The sequence below is a fragment of the Syngnathus leptorhynchus genome, chromosome 1 (genome assembly GCF_054491065.1).
Source record: "Syngnathus leptorhynchus isolate UIUO chromosome 1, UIUO_Slep, whole genome shotgun sequence".
NCBI lineage: Eukaryota > Metazoa > Chordata > Actinopteri > Syngnathiformes > Syngnathidae > Syngnathus > Syngnathus leptorhynchus.
In genome coordinates this window covers 24,967,690-24,988,850 of record NC_141195.1, presented here as the reverse complement: position 1 = coordinate 24,988,850, position 21,161 = coordinate 24,967,690, and the positions used below count along the sequence as shown (strand labels likewise).

Here is a 21,161-nt window from a genome sequence, read left to right as displayed (position 1 = left end):
TTAAAGTCTATATCTGTGGTTGTATTCCTGCATCCCAAAGAGAACTGATATTTAGGTTTTACTATGTGAAACAAAAATATGACGTACAGCTCTCGGTATGATGATTGACTACAAACTACGACCAACATGAATGCGTCAACATAATTAGTTGTCAATATAGATCGTTAAACTACACTCTTATGACATCATCCCAACACCGTTCACATGATTACGATTTGTCGGTGTACGTGTCGACACAAAATGCATCTCCAACATCGAATAAACCATAAGCTATCTGTGAAGTACTTTTAGTCTTCTTTATTTCCCTTGTCATTGTTTTCCACGTGAGCATTTACCCATGACAACATTGCAAACATGTTTCTTTTTTTTTTTTTAAATACACATCCACAGGTGGAGATCAACACTGGAGGGCAGATAACAGACATCTCGGGACATTCACAACAATGAGCGGAGAACACACGAGAACACTTCTGAAATGATTACAGCCAGCCAGCCGCGCGCCACACGCCTTCCATGCACTCTTCACTTTTGGACTGCTTCAATCACATACACGCAAATGTTTAGATACAAAACAGCACGCTTTCATTTTCCCTTTCTCTCTGTTCCAAAAAGAAAAAAACCTTTTGGCATACTCAACCACCTTTAAAAAGCAGAGAATTCATTTGCAGGAAATAAAAATCAATGTACACAGCCAATGTACAAAACTACGGAGAAATATAAAAACACATACAACAGGTCACCACCGCACATCGTAAAACCAACCAAATCGTTTGACTTTCAATGCTGCATTACTTCAAACCCACATGCTCATCAGACTCTCCGATATGAAGCTAGTAGTTCCTTTTGTCACAGTTTCAAACAGTTTTCTAAGTCGCTGTTTACTTTAAGAGTGGTCCTCATGCAAGAGCAATGCGGCGATGCTTAAAAACAGAAAACAAAAAAAAAAAAAACCTCGCTGTACAATCTTGTAGCAGACGCGTACGCTCTCTTTAAAATACACCAAAGTCCAATGAAGGAAGAAAACAGTAACTTGTGTAAGGAGTGGATGAACAGTAATTGGAGGATTCTCTTTTGAAATGCTTCTGGAAAGAAGATCCGTGGAGGGTCTGGAGAGGACCGTGGAGGGAACGGAGGGCTGCTCATAAGCCCTGCTTGGCCAGCGCGGCCGTGACATCTTGGGCCAGCGTGGAGAGCTGCGGGGAATCCAGCTGGTTGATGCTGCCGTCGGAGGGGGGCGAGGTGCCACCTATCCCCAGCCCGGGGGAGTGGGTGACGACGATTTCAGCACCGTGGTCCACCCGGGCTTTGGCCGTCTCGCGGAAGCTCAGCTTGTGGCTCTCGATCTGATGACGACATTGCGAGCGTTCAGGATGGAAAAACTTTGGACTCCCAACGTTAAATAAGAGTCGAGTTCCATTTATTGGACTTTCTCTGTCCACTCCCAAACGGTGTTGCATTTTCCATGAAACTATTTTTAAGACTCGAAATGAATGAATGAATTTTTTTTCACACACAAGCCAATTAAAAGCAAACTTTTACCATCACGTTCCCACCGCCCGGCATGTGGCTGGCGTTGTCCATTGAGCCGATCTTGGGTTGAGCTTTGTCTTTAAAGTCCAGCTTGACATTCTCAATCCGAATGTTGCCTCCGCCTGCACGACAACGACAGAATGAGGACGGACGGAGGGAGGGAGGGACAAAGCGATTCCGTTTGGATCTCTACCTGGCCTGTAGTGAATGTTGGACATGGAGCCGCATTTGGAAGTGATGTGGCTCAAGTCGACTTTGTTGCTCTGGATTTGGACCTGTAAGAAGCAACGGCGTGTCGTGTCCGTGTCATTCTGTGTTTACAGCGGCGCTATGATAGCGGGATGATCTCCCAATAAGCGCGGGCGGGGGTGGCACCACATGCATGCGGATAAATTCAGATTAATTTGTACTCAACTGAGACAAGAGGTGGCCATGCCAGTGTGTGAAAGGGAAATGAAGCTGTGGTGCTTTGTTTATACATTTTGTATTGTGCAGACTGAAAATAGGTTTAAAAAAATAGGAATGAAAAACAACATGCATAAATATTATATATATTATAATATAGTATCATATATATATTTATATATATTAGTGATGTATAAACATCTTTTTATACATTATATAATGATACATAGATATAGATATTCATACATATATAATATATTATATATACGTCCGTCATTATGTATATCATATATAATGTTAGTATAAAAAAAGATGTTTATATTCCAAAAGAAACTTTTTGTTGTTGCGTCCACTCACATTTCCTCCACCCGGGGTGTGCTGGAGTTTGTTCAGGGAGCCACATTTAGCCTGCACGTGGCTAAAGTCCAGTTTAACACTCGGAATCATCACCTGGGAATGACAAGGTTTTTATGCAGACAAGCGGGCCACCCAAGTGGTATGCTTTGGGCTTGCGGAGAAGCCCCTCCCCCTCCCCCCCTGGAAAGGATTTCTTAAATCCTCACCGCCAGAGTTGCTGTTTCTAGCTCAGTGAAACCACACCAGCAGGCTGCTCATGGAGCAACCCACCGAGTCATGGAAGGACCCGGAATAAAAGGAGAGAAGGAAGAGAGCAAGAAAAGATAGAGCCGTACATACATTGCCTCCTTTGGGCGTGTGCTTCAGATTATCCTTGGAGCCGCACTTTGATTGAACATGACTGAAGTCCACCTTCTCGTTTAAAATTTGCACCTAGATCAAAAAGAAATAATAGGAAGAAAAAAAAAAAAATCTATGTGTGCCTCAATGTCAAATGTGCAATGATCGATCAATGTGTTTTAACATTTAGTTTTAATATGTATTTATAGCTTTTTTGTTATACCTCATCAATAAAATACTTGAAATGAAGCAATGAGCAAAAAAAGAGAGGAAAAAATGCAAACAGTGCCATCTATACTGGACTGCTTGGTGTATGTCTATGCACACACACAAACATATATATATTTTATTTAAAAAAAAATCTTCGAGAATTGAATAATGGAGAGACGAGAAGTTTGAAAGTTAGAATGAGGCTCAAAGGAGGGACAAGAGCAGTGGACCGGAAAGGGCTGCAGGGTTTCGGATTCCAGACACACACTCTTAATAATATTCAATATTCATCCAGAATAGAAGAAGACATAAGCATTTCTATTCATGATTTTTTTTCCAAATAGGAAAATTACCTGTCCACCCTTGGGTTGATGTTTAAGGTTGGCGATGGATCCAATCTTGGACTTGACATTCTTGAGGTCAGGCAAGGGCTGGTTGAGAACCTTCAACTGCCGCTGGGCTGAAGACGGCGACTTGGGCGGGGTGCGGATGATGGCCACCTTCTTTTCCTGGAGAACGCTGAAGGACTTGGGCGTGTGGCTGCCGGGGGTGCGCGAGCCGGGGGTGCGGGCGTAACTGGGGGGGGTGCCGGGCGTCACCGCAGACGATCCGGGGGTCGAAGTGCCGCTGCGAGCTGACCAGGAACGTGCAGAGTCCGTGCCTGTCGCGGAAGGAACCAGATGATGACGATCACATCAGAACATAAGAAGAACATTTGAAGTCACGATGGAGCTGCCAACCTAACAGTCAACCCAAAAAAATGTGTTAGAAAGTTGCGATGATGCTAAAAGGAGCACTACCTGCCATACCAGGGCCCCTCCCAGACCTGCTGTCACCCTTGGCCTCGGTGTTGATGGCTAAAGGAGGAAGAAAGGCGGAGGAGGCGTGGGATGGATGGGTAAATATGGTGAGTGATCACTTTGAACAATCTTTCCTAACCTTTATTGAACCAAGGCACAATTTGACATTCATGTAAAATGAGTAATACCAGTTCAAATAAAATGGCACAAAAAGCGCAGCTGTCAGAATGAAAAATTATTGTTAAGGGGTTGCTATTAGATGATTTGGACAAGTAAACGATGATATGAATAGATTAATCGAAAAATCAATTAGTTGTCAATTGATTAATTTGGACAACTTGTGTCTTTCCTTAATTCCAGCAGTCCATCGCTTTTATGTTCTCCTATAAAGATTCACATTTACTTACAAATTTTGAGTCAACCGAAACGAAATCATCATTATATCAAAAGGTATGTTTAAAAAGTAAAAGATGCGCCTTTGTTCAATAAAACATTGGCAAAAGCTTACAGGTTGGCCTGCAGGGGGTGCTGTTGTCTTCTTGTTCAGACGCAGGAAGATGGCGGGTCAGTGACTTGGACGGCCTGGGGAGCGATGACCTTTTCTCTGGACTACGGTATGTTCTCTCCTGAACGCAAAAACACAAGTTGACAATCATATTGCAGGTGTGTTGATTTTCACCTACGCTACCTGTATGTTTTTCGGAGGGGCAGTGCGGGAGCATGCCGAGGTGGGCGGGGCCTCGCTAAGCACCGCCTCCACCTGGGGGCTCCGTTTAAGGCTACATGCGGAGTCAGGCCGCGGGGATTGCTGATCACGACTCTGGCTCTGCATTGCCAGTTTGAACGGAACGGGCCGCGTGGGGCTCTGGGTGGCGGAGACGGATGGCAACAGATGGAGACATTATGACATGAGGTGATCACGAGGACATGAAATATGCCGATTTATGGATTTGATGGAATTTTTGACAACATCCCTCTTTACTGCAAACATGTTGTACCTTCTTTCAGACCACACTCTTTTTTTTTCCCCCCCATTTCATCACAATATTGGGAGGCAAAAGTTACATCTATAGAGCTAGCTAGCTAGCTAGCTTGCTATATCCCAATGATAAAATAGTACTTTGGCTCCCAAAGGTCAATGCGTCAAATTTAAATTACGATCCAAAGTCATGGGCCACAAAAACATTTCATCATTTTGACTTCCCTGACGATGCGCGAGATAAAACGAGCTCGGTAAAAAAGTGAAACAGTAAAAAAGTGCTATATGCAAATGAATGAGATGCACACAAACGTGATGCTTACAGATGTTCTCTGCCGAGACAGATGCGAGAACAAAGGCTGGCATGCAAGACACAAATGCAACCATGCAAAAATTGGTGGGTAACTTACGGTGGGTCTCTCCCTGGACTGGTGGACACTTAAGGGCTGAGAGCTTTCTACACCTGCAAAGAAAACCATTTTTCTTTCATCATCAAGTCAAACAGCAAAAGGAGTCACTTGGGAGTGGAAGGATTCAAACATTGGATTGACTTGAAATGCAAAAGTGATGCATCAGCAGAAATCCACAGTGCGGTAGCTCGCTCGCTCATCATCCAGGTCAGTCGATTTCCATGACCAAAACAGCCCCGAAAACAAACATCACGTTGTCCCGGCATAAACACAGCAAGATAGCTTAAATAGGAAGCAGAAGTGGAGAGCTTATGGAGGTGCCATGATGAAAATGATGTTGCCAGCCACACTGCAACTGCTTAAAGGAAAAAAAGCCACCAATAGAGAGAGAGAGCAGTCCTGAATATTCCCACCACCTAAATTGTGTTTGTTTGGCCATCTTATGTCAGAAGCTCTTTTGAAAGCAATCCAGCGCCAGCGCTCTCTCTATCCACGGTGCCAAATATTGTTCACCTGCGGCTTTGCGTCTGTGAAGCAGAGCTGGCCGAGGATGTTTGACCACAGCTCTGGCTAGACTTTTTCGAGCCTGGAAGGCTGAGACCTTATTCTGGTCCGCCCTGCGCACCGTGGCGACTAGCAGAGAGGAAAAACAAAATTAACGTCAAAGTCACATTGCAACGTCTGAAGCCGAATTTGGGGAATTTGTAACCTTTTTTCTTCTTCGTCTCCTCTTTTGGACGAAAGCCGGGACCTTTGCGGGACACTTTGCTTCCTCTGCCCGGGAAGCGTTTAGTGGGCTTGTCCACCCCGAGTACGCTTGGCGGGAAAGTTCTGATTTGCTTTGTCATGATAGTTTTGTCGTCATCTGCAGTGGAGAGGCATCAAAAAGGAACCGGTTCTCCACACTGCTAGCTTTTCAGATATCAAATAGAGTGGAACCTCTCAGGCCAAACTTAGAATTAGAAAGAAACTGGTATCTTAGGGACTTTTGGCTCGACTAGTCTTCTTGAGCTTGTTTTGATCTGTACTTTGGTTTCTTGCCACATTGCAATTATTCATTCATTCATTTTGTGAACCGCTTAGTCCCCACGGGGGTCGCGGGCGTGCTGGAGCCTATCCCAGCCGTCATCGGGCAGTAGGCGGGGGACACCCTGAACTGGTCGCCAACCAATCGCAGGGCACACAGAGACGAACAACCATTCGCACTCGCACTCACACCTAGGGACAATTTGGAGTCTTCAATCGGCCTACCAAGCATGTTTTTGGGGAGGAAACCGGAGTGCCCGGAGAAAACCCACGCGGACACGGGGAGAACATGCAAACTCCACACAGGGGAGGGCCGGAGGTGGAATCGAACCCGCACCCTCCTAACTGTGAGGCCACCGAGCCGCCACATTGCAATTAATAAAGCATGATAGGTTTATTAGAAAGATGATTAAATTATTATTATATAAATTATTATAAAGTTTATGATAAGAAAAGGTTCTTCAAGGATTTGATGGGATTGATGACTGATGAAGATCTCTGGCAGTAATAGTCTTAACCAGACCAGTGTCAGCGTCTTAACCAGTGTAAGTAAATCATTTCAGTTTGCGCTCCGTGCTAAAATGTTCCTTTAAAAAATAATAAAGCAACCCAGAGTATTGCTCAGAGTTCATTTTCATGGCTTGAAATGGCACTTCCATTCCTTTGCTGTCAAGTTGCGCTCAATATGAAGTGCACTTTTTTTTTTCTTTCCTCACAATGGCTTTTAATAATGCAATTAAAAAAAATGGTACAAAGGGCATCTTTTGACCTTTGAGGTTCCACAGTATTTGGTCAAATATTCATTCTGGGTACCTTTTGAATCAATCCAGCTACTGTCTGTGTCACAGATGGAGACATCTGCTGGAGATTCATCAATAGAAGCTTGACTGGAGTCTTCTATCTTTTGACCTATCTCCACGGATGAGTGCATACTAGTCTTCTTCTCCTCTCTTATTTCAGTTGGATCACCTTGACGGTCCTCATCAGAACATGCGGCGGCGGGGCTGCTTGAATGGCTCTTAGTTTGCCCGACACAGTTATTTTCCTGGATCGCCTGACCCAGTTGTGGCTCCTTCAGATCCACTTTGGGGAGCCCATCAGCATCACATCTGAGGTCTTCAGCGACCTCTCGGTCATCCTCTTCTTCCACTTGCGCTTGAGGTATAATTATGACTGGAGAGGGAAATTGCGGCTTTGGTGAGCCTTCCTGTAAGTAGAGTGCACTCGTTCCATCAGAGGGCTTTTGGGCTTGGGGGATCCCTTCCTTTCTTCTCGTTTCTGACCTTGCCGGTGTCCCGGGATCACCGAGCGACTTCTTGCAATCTTGTTTCTCACTTTCTGTCGATGTGAAGATGAAGGGAGTGTCTGGTGGGACAGGAGAGGCTTCCCTTGAAGGGTCTTTTTCAATGTCTACTTCAGGAATGGTTGGTATCTTGATGTCACCTGGTAGAGCGTTCCCCAAGGGAACCATCAGACCAATTTTGGGGATTCTGAGGCGATCTGGTTTCATTCCACTGGTCACAGCTTTTTCTAGTATCTTTGCCCGTGAAGGTGATTTTTGCGATATTCCAAGATGAGATACTTTATTATCGATTGTTTGATCTCCAAGGTTGTTGATTTGAAAATCCATCAAAGGGTAAGAAGAGTCCTCGGGAGAAGGCATGGGGGCAGAATATTCGTTAAAGGCTTCACCCATCGTTTGCTCTCCAAGGGTGAGTTTGGATAAAAATCTTCCAGGGACAGGACACAAGTATTCAGGAATGGATTTCTGTCCCTCCGCTTCATCTTCATTCTCTTCAGACGTGGTGACCAACTTAAAGTAGCTTTTGGAGCCCGAGCCCGTATCAGCTTTGACCTCTGCACCAGATTGTGAAATTACTTGGTGGCTTTCCTCTCGCGTCTCCTTTTTGGTCTTTTCTTGGAGTGGGGCTGTAAGTTGGGAGGACACTGTACGACTTTGTCATGTCAACTTGAAGAAGCAGCAGCAGCAGCCACAAGAAGCTGGGCAACCACAGCCAAGCGCACAAGCCGTCGCTCTCCATTGTCGCAGCAGCTAGTGAAATGAAGCCATGATGACAAAAAAAGGAAAGGCGTGCCCAAATCATTCAATTCCTATTGCAATGCAAGTGGCTTGACCAAAAAAAAGTCATTCAACTTTTGTTTCCCCCCCCCCCCATGATGTGTTTTTCCTTGGATATTTGTTTCATGTGCAAGTTTGCACAGCAAATCTAAAAAAGTGCAAATTGCATTTGCAATGTAGCTGGCAACACACAAAGTCCGACAAGAGCACCAAATCATAAGGATGGAGGAGCTGCAAGAAAGCTGCAGGAAGGAAGCAAGAAATGATTTGGGTTGTCCCAATCACACACATGCACACGCTCAGAAAGGAGGAGTCACCCCTTTTGCACGTGGCCCCCGACAAACCTGCTTTTGAAGGACTGTGACGACTTCCTCCGTTTTGCAGCTCAGGTGTCTGAGCTTGGGCTAGCAAATCTTTCTGCTCTAAGAGCGAGGTGCCCGCTTGCCCATATGTCACTTCCTCCTGCTCATCCTCATCCTCCGCAGAGAAAGCACTGACAGGTTCTACTTTATCTTCTCAAAGAAGGGAGGGGGGGTGGGGTGGGCAGGTTGAGACATGGAGGGAATTGGGGTCACAAGACATTTGGATCTAGGATGGAGACACATGTGATGCAAACAAACCAACAACGAGTGGATACGGAGAAAAATCTTGCCAAGAATAGGAAGGAGAGTGGCGTCTTTGTGTAATGTTGAAATGAAAGGAGATATGACATTTTCCAACAAATGGTTCTACCTCGCAGCTCCATAGTTGGAGGTCTCTTCTGTGGAGTTAGCATGTTAGTATCTCCGTGCTTGCCTAGCTTTTCTCTATGTACTTTGGTTTCCTGCAACATTCAAAAATATGTATCGACGTCTAAATTGTCCTTAGCTGTGATTGGTTCTTTCTTTATATTGTATCTGCCCTGTGATTGGCTGCCAATCACTTTGGGCCTCCTGCCCAAAGTCAGCTCAAGTCACACTATGTGGGACTATTCATTATTATTATTGATATCATTGTTACTATTATGATAAAAAAAAATCAAACATTCTTTTTCTTGTTATGTGCACTCAAACTATGATTCCAAATATTGCAATGCTGATGTGGTGTTTTGCATAAATGTCCAGGGCATTCAAATTTAACGCAAAGCAAGGGGCAAAAACCACCAATGCGGTTTGACTGGCGGATTTGGGTGATTGCATGCAACATAGAAATGCTCGGGAAAATGTGGCCCGGAGACAATTGTCAAGTTGTGAGTGTAAACATCTCGGCTTTGACACGGCGCAGTCGTGTCTGACATCATGGCTCGGGTTGACTCTCGCCACCATTTGCGGCGGCGGCGGCGTAGCCTAAAAAGTGTGCATTGGGTATACCTTGTGGCGCCGGCCCAATCTGCTGAGCGGATGGAGAGGGAGGAGGGGAGGGAGGCAAATTGGCTGAGTCATCCACTGTGGAGGGAGAAAGAGACACACACACTGACAAGACACGGGCGGGAGGAAGTCCAGGACAAGGCGGCGGCGGCGGCAGCGGGTGACGTGAGACCTGATAGCACCACACACGTAGGCCACAGACACAGCTTTCCGCGGAAGGTTCCAAAACTTCGTACCTGTTGCGTTGGGCTGCGCGGCCGCTCCGCCGTGGAATCCGTTCTCATGGTACCCGTAGGCCGAGTAGCCGTTCTGGCCGTTCTCCTGGCCGTCGGAGGCCCAGTGATGGTCCGGCTGCCGACTGTCTGCCATGCCTTGCCTAGCTTTGCCTTGCCTTGCCTTGCTGGAGATGGGCCACCTGCAAACAGATTGATTGACACCTTTAAGAATGAGCTTACTTCAAATCTCTTGTCTTTTCTCATCAAGACTTTGAAAGAACAGATGAACTTGACTTAAGCTCCACAGCTGTTTTCAAGGCTTAGCAAATAATAGCAACAAGGTGCATTGGAGCAGACAAAACAAACAAGCAGACCTCTCCTGTCCTCTCATGACTGAATACTGATAAGAAGGGTCGCTATGGCAACCGGAGAAGGTCCGGCAGACCATACCGTTCTGCCATCTAAAGTGCAACGCATGGCACAGCAGCCCTCTCGTTGTCACAGCAACGATATCGGATTTTTTTTTTTTTTTTTTGCATATGCAATAGCATGACCGTGACCCAATAGGCAAAGCGAGGACAATAAAGGCACAAATTCCCACAAATGCACTCCAAGATTTTGCAATACAAATATTTCCTTTCATGACAAAATTCCCACTGCAGTGAAAAGAGGCCTTCATTGTCATTCTATGAAATAAAAATCATCATAATTTGAGAAATAAAAGCCATACTATCAATCATAACTTAAGCGGGGAACATTCCAGAAAGAAAAGGCCACCATCCGGCTAATATGACCTGATCACAGGTGCCATTTAAAAAAAAAAAGAGGAAAAAAAAGAGTCATCACGCTCAATCAAGCTTTAAACCTGATCCAGCAGACAGACAGGCAGACAGACAGGAGGGCAGGCAGGTGTCCTCCTTTGGTTTATGCACGCGCTGTGCTCAACCTTACCTTCGTGCCCCGCCCGCAGTGACCCTAATCCAACCTCACCTCCCTCCCTCTCAACCCCACCCCGCCCTTATCTGGGTCACTCGTCACGTCTCCACAAAGTGCTGGCGACATTGGAATGTCACCATCTATTTAGCGGGGGGGGGGGGGGGGGGATCTCTGGCAGGGTGTCTCACTAGGCCAACCTTGCTTTCATCCTTCCTGTGCTCATGCTCGTGTGTGTGTTCACATATTTTCATCTACATTTGTCATCCTTTTAAACAAAGTGATAAAGAACGACTTTTGAAATTAGAGACAAGTAAAAATGTATAAATAAATTCTAAATTTATATCTGTATTTTTTGAAGTGAAGACAATTTGTGGTTGTCTTGGTAGGCCACATAAAATGATGTGACGGGCCGTAGCTGGCCCCCGGGCCTTGGGTTTGACACCCACCTATGGCCTAGACTCCTTTGCTGCAGCTTCTTTTGGCCATTGATTTGTCATTTGCACTTCATCGTCATAAACACAAAATAATCGACACTTACAAAATCTAAAGTCATTTATGTCACCATCGCACTACCATTTTTGTACATTCATTTTCCCTTTGAGCGATGATAATCAGCAAAATAAATACATTTTGATTCAAATCGATTGAGTTAATTGTGATCGATTTTGGACAAGAGATGTGGCGGCATTTAAATGCTATTCTATTTTGCTTTAAAAGGGTTAATAGTATCCAAAGAAGCAAATTAGAGATGAATTGGATCTGTGCGGTGACTGGTGGATTGTGCCTAAGCCTGCGGCTTCTTATTAGCCCCACCCACAATGATGTCAGCGTTTCCATGGTGATGGGCGGCAAAAGGGAGGGGCTGTTGTGGTCAGCAGAGGATGCTGCTGGCAGCACAGTGATGGATACGGAAATAGGTCAGTGGATGCTGTGGGCCTCTTTGCTGACAAATGGGAGGCGATCTGCTTTAATCCATCAATAAATACACACATTTCGAGATGCTCGTCATCGATTATGTTTTATACCGCGGCGTGCTTAAGCAATATTGCCAATCATATTTTCACATGAAGCACAGGTAAGATTCATTCTATTTTGACCAGCTAGCGCCAATATTGATTCTTTTGAAACATCTGATGTCATCTAAGTCCAGTCTAGCCATCAGGCTCCTTGGTTGTATAAGGCCTTTCATTTGAATGAGAAGCACGTGCACGTAGTTTCCTGCTGTGCAGCTCAAAACAAAAGCTTCAAGTTATTAGACGGCAGGAAACCACCACTTTGTGCTGGTCATAAATATCTTCTTGTTCTCCAAGCAAGACCCCCCCCCCCCACCCCTCCTTAACTTCCCGTCTCCATGAATGGCAGGACTAATCTGGCAGCCACTTAAATGAGTCATGGGAAAAGCGAGTGTGAAATGTCCAAGTAGTGCAACATATACCGTCTGGCAGCGTTCCAGACGCTTTTCTTTTTTTTTTTTTTTTCCCCCCGTCCTATGCAGACTTTGGTTCGGACCGAAATAACTTCAACGACGGGACAAAGTGCCAGGAGAGCTCGTACGAACGAGACTTGCAGACTCCTGCGTGTACGAGCGGGAGTTTGCCATCCTAATGACAAACAGCAACAAATCCCGGCGGGGAGGGAATCCCTCCCTTGCTTGTACGGGAACAAGTGAAAATTGGCCAATAATTGACACCTTCTCAAAAAGTTTGATACGCTTCTGTAATTGCCTATAGATGTGACAACAAGGTGCCAAAGGACTACTTTTGTCTACGTCAAGCTCAAGTCACTTAGGCCCCAAGATGCCATCACATGGCTGAAAAGCAATAACGGAGGGAGGGTCACCCCACCAATAGGTGAACATGAAATTATAATGAGACGTGCAAACATCCACGTTTGATCCAAAACTTTGTGAGAGCTTACCAGACTCAAAGAGCTGCCTGCACCAACGATGCTGACGCGTCTGCTTGGATGTGCTCTGAGAGGAGGACGGAGAAAAAAAAAAAGCAGAAAATGTGTTAGGAAAACTGCACAAATTGTCAGAGTCATATATAAATTAATAAACCCCCCAAAAAAAGAAAAGAAAATGTGTTAGGAAAACTGCACAAATTGTCATTGTCATATATCTAAGTAAATAAAAATAAATAAATAAATAAATAAATAAATAAATAAATATATATATATATATATATATATATATATATATATATATATATTCATTCATGACTTTCCTAAAGGGATTTTTTTTTTTTTTATAAGACCCGGCAATCACAAGCATTACAATCCGTTGCTTGGAATCCACTGTGGAGTTGTTTTGATGATTTGTAAAGTTCTTGGAAGTGGCCATTGTGGCTGTGCGAGAGTGATGATTTCAAGCTTAAGACACATTTGCGTGTTTCAGTCAGGATGTCGTATCCTGCTGCGCTTCACAGAGTCAATACAAACAGTGACTGTGAAGCGCAAATAGTTTCGCCAATATTTCCATTTTTGTGGTAAAAGAGAAAAGCAAAACATATGACACAAATGGAAAGTCAACAGAATCCAATCGTCCTTACATAATATTGAAAACCCCCAAAATTCTGAAAAATCATTTGTGAGCAAAATCATCTGCTGCTACTGATAATGTCTTATCAGCTCCTCATGAACTCCAAAGCCCGTCTCGGTTTGAAAGTGCATGACTACGAGGTTAAATAAACACACACTTCCTCCCGAGTCCCTGGGAAGGAAGAACGCTGATTTTTGCTCCTCATCTTGACCCTCGTGGAGCAAAGCGTACCAGGATATATGGGGGCAACACGAGGGAGGGGAGGGAGGGCTGGATTTTCGGGAACTGGCCTAATCCTCAGATTTGACTTGATCATTGGAGACACAGGAAATGAATCTGCGCAGCTTGATAAACCTCGCCTGCCAATAGGCACAATCTGTGTGTGTGTGTGTGTGTGTTTTTGATTGGAGCTGTGCTCCAAATCCCAAATTAGAGATACTGCATGGGATATAGATGATACATAGAATCATATTGTCTAAGGAAAACAACAACGCAATAGCTGCTGCAGAAATAGATACTTGAGAAAAAAAAAAAGAAAACTTTTGGTGTGTGCCATGAGGACTTTGAACATGCTGCAAGCCGTCACTGCCCTGCCGCAACGGTTGCAGGGCAGCGTCAAGTGTTAACGTTACACATGAATTACACTCTCCACACGCTAGACAGTTCCGCTTTTCTCGTTGCATTTCAATGAGAGGCAGAGGAGGATTGAAGTCACATGACAGACTTAAGTCAATCATGTAAGGATTTGGGACAACTTGTGAAAGCCACAAATGGACTTTGACTTGATTCCATTTGATAACAACCAACTTCATCTATGATTCTAAAAGCCCGGCATGCTAAGCTACGTGGTAGCTCACCTGTTGGTCACTAAAGATCGATTTCTGTCACGCATTCAATTAATGAGCCGAGTAATAGCCAGCCAGGATTCCACTTCCTTGGAATTTGCACATGCACGCTCTCATGCTAGCAACAACCGCATTCAACTTTCCAATTCAGATTTGAACCCGAGTGACAAGAACAAGCAGCGGTGTTGACTCCAAAACAACATCCTTCCCTTGAGCGGCGGCCACGCTTGGCTCGCCGTCAAAGGCCCGCATGCCACCATCCGCCGCTCGCTGAGTCATGGCCGCCGTCGGAAAGGTCGCTGGGCCGGCAGCAAAGAAAGACTAGAGAGTAAACCACGCTGTTGATGGGGGCATCATGATATGGCATCATGCTTCCTCTGGATGTTGAAATAAATACGGCACAACTTTGTCATTCATATGTCAGCAAAATCTGTTCCAATCAATTCCAATAGAAATGAAATCGCCAAAATAATCCGTGCAGTAAATAGGGTCCTCCTAACATCTGCTGGGAGTGATCCCTTATGTTTGTATTTGGGGGAGGGAGAGATGAAAAGAAAAGAAGAGATGAGATGAAACGTGCAAAGCAAAACACAAATGGCTGCACAACCGCTATCGGGGGATGGGATGGGATGGGATGAGATGAGAGCTTCACTAGGTCAAAAGCAAGTGTGTTTGTGGGGCACGTGAATCCAGCTCCAAGCTAGCCAAGAATTTCCATGAGTAAATTCGATCTTCTACGTGAGATTCTGTTTTTGAGCTTCTTGGGACGTTTACCGACGAGTGCATCTTGTCAGCCAAACAATTGCTCCGTCCCCAAGCTCATTTGCAGTCACGGCCGAATGTGGCGAGACAAAAGCGCTGAGGGAAGAAGATGGCTGAGGGAAGAGAGAGAGGGGGAGGGGGGGGGGGGCGATCAAGAAAACAGGCCTGCTTCAATGCTTATTAGTAGCACAGGAAATGAAAACCTTTAGTTTTCTGTGAAGCACAATCCGAATGAACTGAGACCAAAAAAAAAGCAGACCTTCTCTTCATGAGTCAAAAATTAAATGAGTGCCAGTCAATATCATAGGTGTCAAACTCAAGGCCAGGGGGCCAGATACGGCCCGCCACATCATTATATGTGGCCCGCCAAGACAAATTGTGCTTCATGTGTCAATACTAAAATTGCAAATTGTCTTCACTTTTAAAAACGACAAATATCACGAGCAATTTCTACTACCATGCATCGTTTTAAAATATTTGAACCATGTCTGATTTCATGATTTCGATATAGCGTATTTAATATACGATGGCCCTCTGACGGAATGTGTTATATATCAAACAACAAATGTCTCAGAAAGTAGCGGTACTGTTTCCGTACTGAAATAATGATGAGAAGAATCTTGGGTGACATGCAAAAAGGAGAGGAAGGAGTCTCTCGTCATTGTCAGCATCAGCGAGCCTCTGCTGCTGCTGCTGACACGTCACGTGACGTCATCACTTCTCCTGCAAGTCACTTTCTGTTTAGAAGTACCAAGTTCTGTTTATAACAAGCAGAAAGAACACGGTTGGAATTATGTTGGGATTTCAATGTATTGTTGATGTCTCACTTTGACTCTTACTCGGAGAAGCGCACGAGAGCTTTGGACGTTATACAATAGTCTCCCATTTTTAGACAGAAAGAGGAGAAGCGCTAAGCAATAGATGATGACGGAATAAGGTGCTTTGAGAAAGAAGAGTAAAACTAGAATGAAATGTCACTTTATGTGATTTTTCTTATGACTGGTAGGTCTGGAACAGAGGCTCGCTAGAGATAGCAGGAAGGCTGCAAGCTTGATTATATTTTTGTTTAGCTTTTCAAAATCGCAAGATTTGGGAGCGTCATTGAACGACATTTTGCTCAACTTGAAAAGTTGTGTACGCCCTTGTCCTGATTATATCGGCACACTTTAATGGCGTCTGGCCAGACCTTGACCTCGCAATCGGACGTTTTGGCAATAACACAGAGGTGGCGGCTAAGCTCACGACACAAGCTCGTCAAGCGTGTTATTCACAGAAATGGCAAATGAAAGAATGTATTTTTAAAAAGATGGCAGGTATTCTTTTTGATCATCTCATTTGAAATGTATTGCGTGCATACTGAAGATCACAGTACGGCACCATTTTTTGTTTTTCTTCCAAGGCTGTGATGTCATTATGAAGAGCTTTTCTGGCCTCTTAAATATTCCAAATGCCACAGGGTGTAGCCTCGCATTCTAAAGCCGCCCTGTGCCAAACTCAAACACGGCCGGCTACTGTGAAGAAACCTCAGGGAACACTGGCTCTCTGTCGCACCTCTTTCAGGACCTCAGTGTGAACAAATAATACAGTCATTCAAACATATTCTTGCCAACTAATGCTGGAAAAAAAAGATTGAAACAATCTATCTTGTCTGTGTTTATCATCCAGGTCAGAGTAATGTTAGTATTAACATTGGATTTACAGTTTATTCAAGAAAAACTGGTTGAAACATTGTGTTATGATTAATGTTTCATTCGGGGAATATGAAGTCAAGAGACAAAATCCAACTGTTTGGATCCATCCCAGGGGGCGGCCATTTTGCCAACCAATCACGGCTCACCGTTTTTCTGAAGCTGAGCCGGGATTGGTTGCAACCTGGGAGGCAACTGTGATGTCATTTTCAGTCGACAGCAAGTGGCAAAATGGCCGCCCCCTGAGATGGATCAAAACAGTAGGATTTTGCCTGTTTCATTCAGATTCCACAAACAAATCATCATCAGAATTTTGTGTTGACACTTGTAGGGACACATATGGTAAAGAAAATGTTGGAGTTGACTTGAAGGATTTATGAAGGCAGCGGTTTGCCTCTGGAATGAGTGATCTCTTTCCATTCTTTCTTACAGGAAAATTGGTTTGATATCAAATTTGTCTTTTTGGGTCCCACAATAGTAACATTTCACACACCTGTATTTTAGAATGTTGCGCTTGGCTTTAGGATGGACATGAATTTTCTCAATCAGAGCCGACACAAGTAGTTTTTACGAAGTGTCGTTTTTATATTCTCTACAGAGTTTCTATTCCCGGGACGCAGTATTTTAATGGCATCGACACTAAATGCATTACATCTTATCATTATGCACAGGAAGCAACTACAGTAAGTGCACAATTAGCCTAAGTGATACTGCAATGGACAGCTGAAGCTTGGCCACCATGACTTCCTGTACTCGGTCCTTCAGCAGCTTTTAAAATGCATGATATGCAGTGAATGCATTCAAATGATTAGATTTGATCAACCATTTTCTTCCCTGTCTTGGCCTTGTCTCTGAATTAGTGGCCCGCATACCACACTTTTAACAGAATACAAAGCAACAAGAAAAAAAACAACAACAACATGGCTTCCGTGTCATAGTGCACCAAAACATCAGAGCCAAGTTAACTACGGCACTTTCAGGACTGGCCATCATTGAGGATCCCGGCCACTCACGCAAAGTGGGGGCCCTGATACGTCGTGCGTAAATCTTGTCCGCTTCTATTGATTCGCGCTCAGGCAGAAAAAGCGCTCCATTGTGCCAAGTTCCATGACACTTTGATGGAGACTTTACTTCTTTCGGCGAGTGAACCAAGGAAGAAATCCAGAGGGTGAGGGAGGGAGGCACTTTGGATTTATGCAAAGGTAATTCTCAGGGGAGGACATTGAGGCCTCATGCAGCTTTCTTCTTGGGTGGAAAAAGCAGATGGCAGTGGATTAGCATGCAGATCCGCCAGGGGGACGCTCTGGAGAGACACCAATCAATAATTGGCATCCCGTGGCGTGTCCACGGCAAAAGCGGGAAAAGCTTGTGGCCTTGACAAACACGTCTGAGAGAACCATGGCGCTCCCGTAGACATTACAATAGATAACATCGCGCTGGAGCACAAACTTTTGAAGTCTGTTATGCCCTCAATCAAGTCCAATTGTACGTTCGTTTGGAAAGATGTACTACCTGTTCTGAAAGATAGGGATGAGAAAAAAAAAAAATCCCAGAAAATCAAATCATAAAAATCATACGGGGAAGGATTTGGGATTCGGGACTCAGCATTTTTGAACTCCTCACCGGGAGAGCGAGAGAGAGAAAGAGAGAGAGAGAGAGAGAGAGAGAGAGAGAGAGAGAGAGAGAGAGAGACGGCGTCCTTCCTTAGAGGTCGTTCACATCTGTCCAAACTGCAAAACAATGCCAATGTGGGATTTATGAGCAGATTTAATGAGCCAAACTAAGACTGTCAAGTCCCAACAGACCACCACACAACCCCCACCCTCGATGTCCTGTGAGACCAGCCCGAGTGAGGAAAAAAAAAAAAATGAATTGAACAGAGTCCACACTTGTTGGCTCCAGAACAGACAATTATCACCATGGTAACGCCAATTACTGTGGTGTTCTCAGGTCAAAGGTTGAGTCCCACTTGGGGGGTTCCATGTGGAAATAAGCTTTTGGGGCTGCTCAGTAGCGAGCAGGTGAGGAGCGCCACAGGCTGAAGGAATACATGATGGTCATTCTTTTCAGGGGCTGGTTTCCATGGCAGGGGTTGCCTTGGAGAAAGGGCCCCTTCGCTCGCTGCACTCGCAGGGCAGTAAACAACACACCACAAGGCTCAGATTCACAAACTTGCAGCAAATGTCAGGCTCTCGGAGATCTTTCCATTCCCGCCAAACCCGGTTTTTCCTCACAGATACCTCAGAACGGAAGTTTTTAATCCCATTAGGGAGGGGCCGGCTGCCGGTGGTGGTCGGGGGTGGTTCGCGCACACTCGGCAGCTGGACCGTCGCGTTCAGTCCATCTGCTCCTCGCCGTCACGCTGGCTTGACACATCTACTGTATCCCAGGTTCCTATGGATCCATGAGTTAGCTTGGATACTACCCAAGGTCCATTTGAGGGATGCTTCAACCGTGTCAAGCCCCGAGAGTCCATTTTCTCCTCCGGTATTACATTTCTGACGCTCATTGAGATGTAAAAAAACATAAAAGCTTTTGATGAACCAGATTCCCATTTGCTACTCCAACAATTGGGCTCATTCATTCCTCGGGGCAAACCAATCAGCGCTCTACGCTTGAGGACGAGGAGCAAACAATGGTGTAGTTTAACCACCAGCAGCACATCTGGAAGTCATAACGGCCCAGTGTTGCGTCGCGGAGACGCTACACGCCGAGCTAGCCGCGGTCTCCGGAGTGGCTTAGCGACAGATGTCTCGCTAGCCACCGTAAACTCATACAATTCAAGTATAGAATGGAGAAAAAGTTGACACAGCTGGGCGTATATAGCACGGGGCGGAAGCCGAAAGACGTCAACGGCACGCTTGCCAGCATTCTTCCCCGGCAAACCTCAGAAGAAAATTTTACGACGGACCACGTCATCATCTTGTACGTGAGCGCACACAAGAACATATTGTACATAGCAACTCAGTGATGTTGTCCTGTTGAAATAAAAGACTCCTCCTAATTGGTCAGCCAGAATCCGATTATTAGATGCCAATAAGCGGAGAAGAATGCCCCCGGATGAGTGTCCTCTCTGTTGAGGGGCACCGTCCGTGAGGAATGCAATGTGACACTGGCTGTCAGGCCTCGTTTCAGCCGACCCCCAGACGAGAGTCCCGGATCCCCAATGGTCTTCGGATGAAGAGTCTGATCCAGAACATTGAAGCTAGAAGATGACTTTGAGGTTGGAACGTGAGCATTTGACAGCGCCATATGCAGGGACAGCAGGTTGCATCGCTGTGACGTATGTCAAGTGGATTAAAGCCTTAATCGTGGAAAAGAATCACCCTGCCAGCTCCGGTTAGACACCTGTTGAGCAAAAAGCATGGCGTGGACAACCGGCGGAAAACATCCTGAGCCCTCAATTGCTCCAAATGACACAACGGACAAGAACTGCAGATGTTTGCAATCAATGGCCTGACTTTGGTTACTTGATCCCAAACTGACATTTCTAATTCAAAAGACAAAATTCAATTGAAGAAACTGAGGTCATTGTTACTCTCTTGCCAGCGATTCAACGGAATCTGCTCTGAAAGGGGCGTGTCCTCACAAAGAAGTAGGTGAAACCTGTCAACTGAAGGACGGACGGCACACATGCAGGAAAGAAAGACGTCATCCTTAAATGTTGGAACACTGGCTGAGGGTACACCACGCAACACGTCCCATGGTACCAAGCCTTTGACCTTGACATGAACCGTGCCAGAAGGATCTACAAGCCAGCTGCACTACAAATTCAACATCTGTCTGGTGCATGGGAATGCGTATGTCGAGGAATGTCAACGTAAACATTTTCAGTTGGCCATTTATTTATTTATTTTCATAACAGTATGTTTCTTTTTCTTTTTAAACCTCCATCTCTGCCCATTGGGGCGGTAGTGAGGGAGGAGACATGTCCAGTTGACATTTTGACTTCATTAGATTGGAAATGCAATAAAAAATAAAATCCATGACAGCTTCTGAATGATTTGATGATTACAATAATCGAATATGAAAAATAGTATAAGGGGAAATATATATTTTTTTCCCCGAGACTAATATTAAGGTGAGGCAGGTCCAAATGCAAGGACAATTAGATGCGACAGGCCGGCTCGGATGAATGAGCCGAATACAGCCAAACATGACGAAGCATAAAAGAGCCCAAACGTCAATTGCGTTTCAATGATGCGCCCATTTCCATTTTCAGCTTCCATGTCTGTCTGGGAAATACGCCGCTTTCAACACCTTGCAGGCGTGGAGCAGAACAAAAGGCGCCGGCCGGCTGGCCCGCCCGCCGGTCGGTCGGCTGCGGGCTGCCGCGACTGCGCAAAAAGCAAGCAAGACGCGCATCCATTCATCCATCCATCCATCCATTCGTCCATCCACGCCAAATGAGCACTTGACTAAACGCCATCCTTGATTAATTTGCAGATAATGTGGCAACTTCCAATGAACACATTGTTGCACGCTGCCAATATTTCTTCATGACAATTGGCCAAAACTTTTATCATCATCTTCTATTGCTGCAACAGATGAGTCCAAAAGCAATCTTTGACGAATTGGCGCAGTGAACACAAAGGTTAGGAGGTTTCTTACCTGCGCTTTCGGCAGTGCGGCACAAGCGGAGCGGAGGGACGGAGTTGGGCGAATCACAAAGGGGGAGTGCTCAGTGCTGCAGC

At 45.1% G+C, this 21,161-nt stretch overlaps 1 protein-coding gene across 3 annotated transcripts; it reads right to left on the bottom strand.

Moving 5' to 3' along the window:
* Nucleotides 1-298: 298 nt before the first annotated feature.
* On the bottom strand, nt 299-21,137 carry LOC147062992 (uncharacterized). Of its 3 annotated transcripts, XM_085924330.1 has the most exons (18): nt 21,079-21,137; nt 12,551-12,605; nt 9,719-9,897; nt 9,486-9,560; nt 8,481-8,648; nt 6,870-7,985; nt 5,740-5,895; nt 5,544-5,663; nt 5,031-5,083; nt 4,330-4,506; nt 4,150-4,267; nt 3,642-3,698; nt 3,195-3,502; nt 2,632-2,724; nt 2,293-2,385; nt 1,724-1,805; nt 1,540-1,652; nt 299-1,343 (listed from the first exon to the last, which is right to left on the bottom strand). In XM_085924330.1, exons 3-18 carry the CDS (start codon nt 9,849-9,851, stop codon nt 1,140-1,142), a joined length of 3,066 nt encoding a protein of 1,021 aa, XP_085780456.1. In that variant the 5' UTR covers nt 9,852-9,897; nt 12,551-12,605; nt 21,079-21,137; the 3' UTR covers nt 299-1,139. The 3 variants fall into 3 exon arrangements, with proteins under 3 accessions (XP_085780456.1, XP_085780439.1, XP_085780448.1); XM_085924313.1 differs by lacking the exons at nt 2,632-2,724; nt 5,544-5,663; nt 5,740-5,895; nt 6,870-7,985; XM_085924322.1 differs by lacking the exons at nt 2,632-2,724; nt 3,642-3,698; nt 5,544-5,663; nt 5,740-5,895; nt 6,870-7,985.
* Between the last annotated feature and the right edge of the window lie 24 nt (nt 21,138-21,161).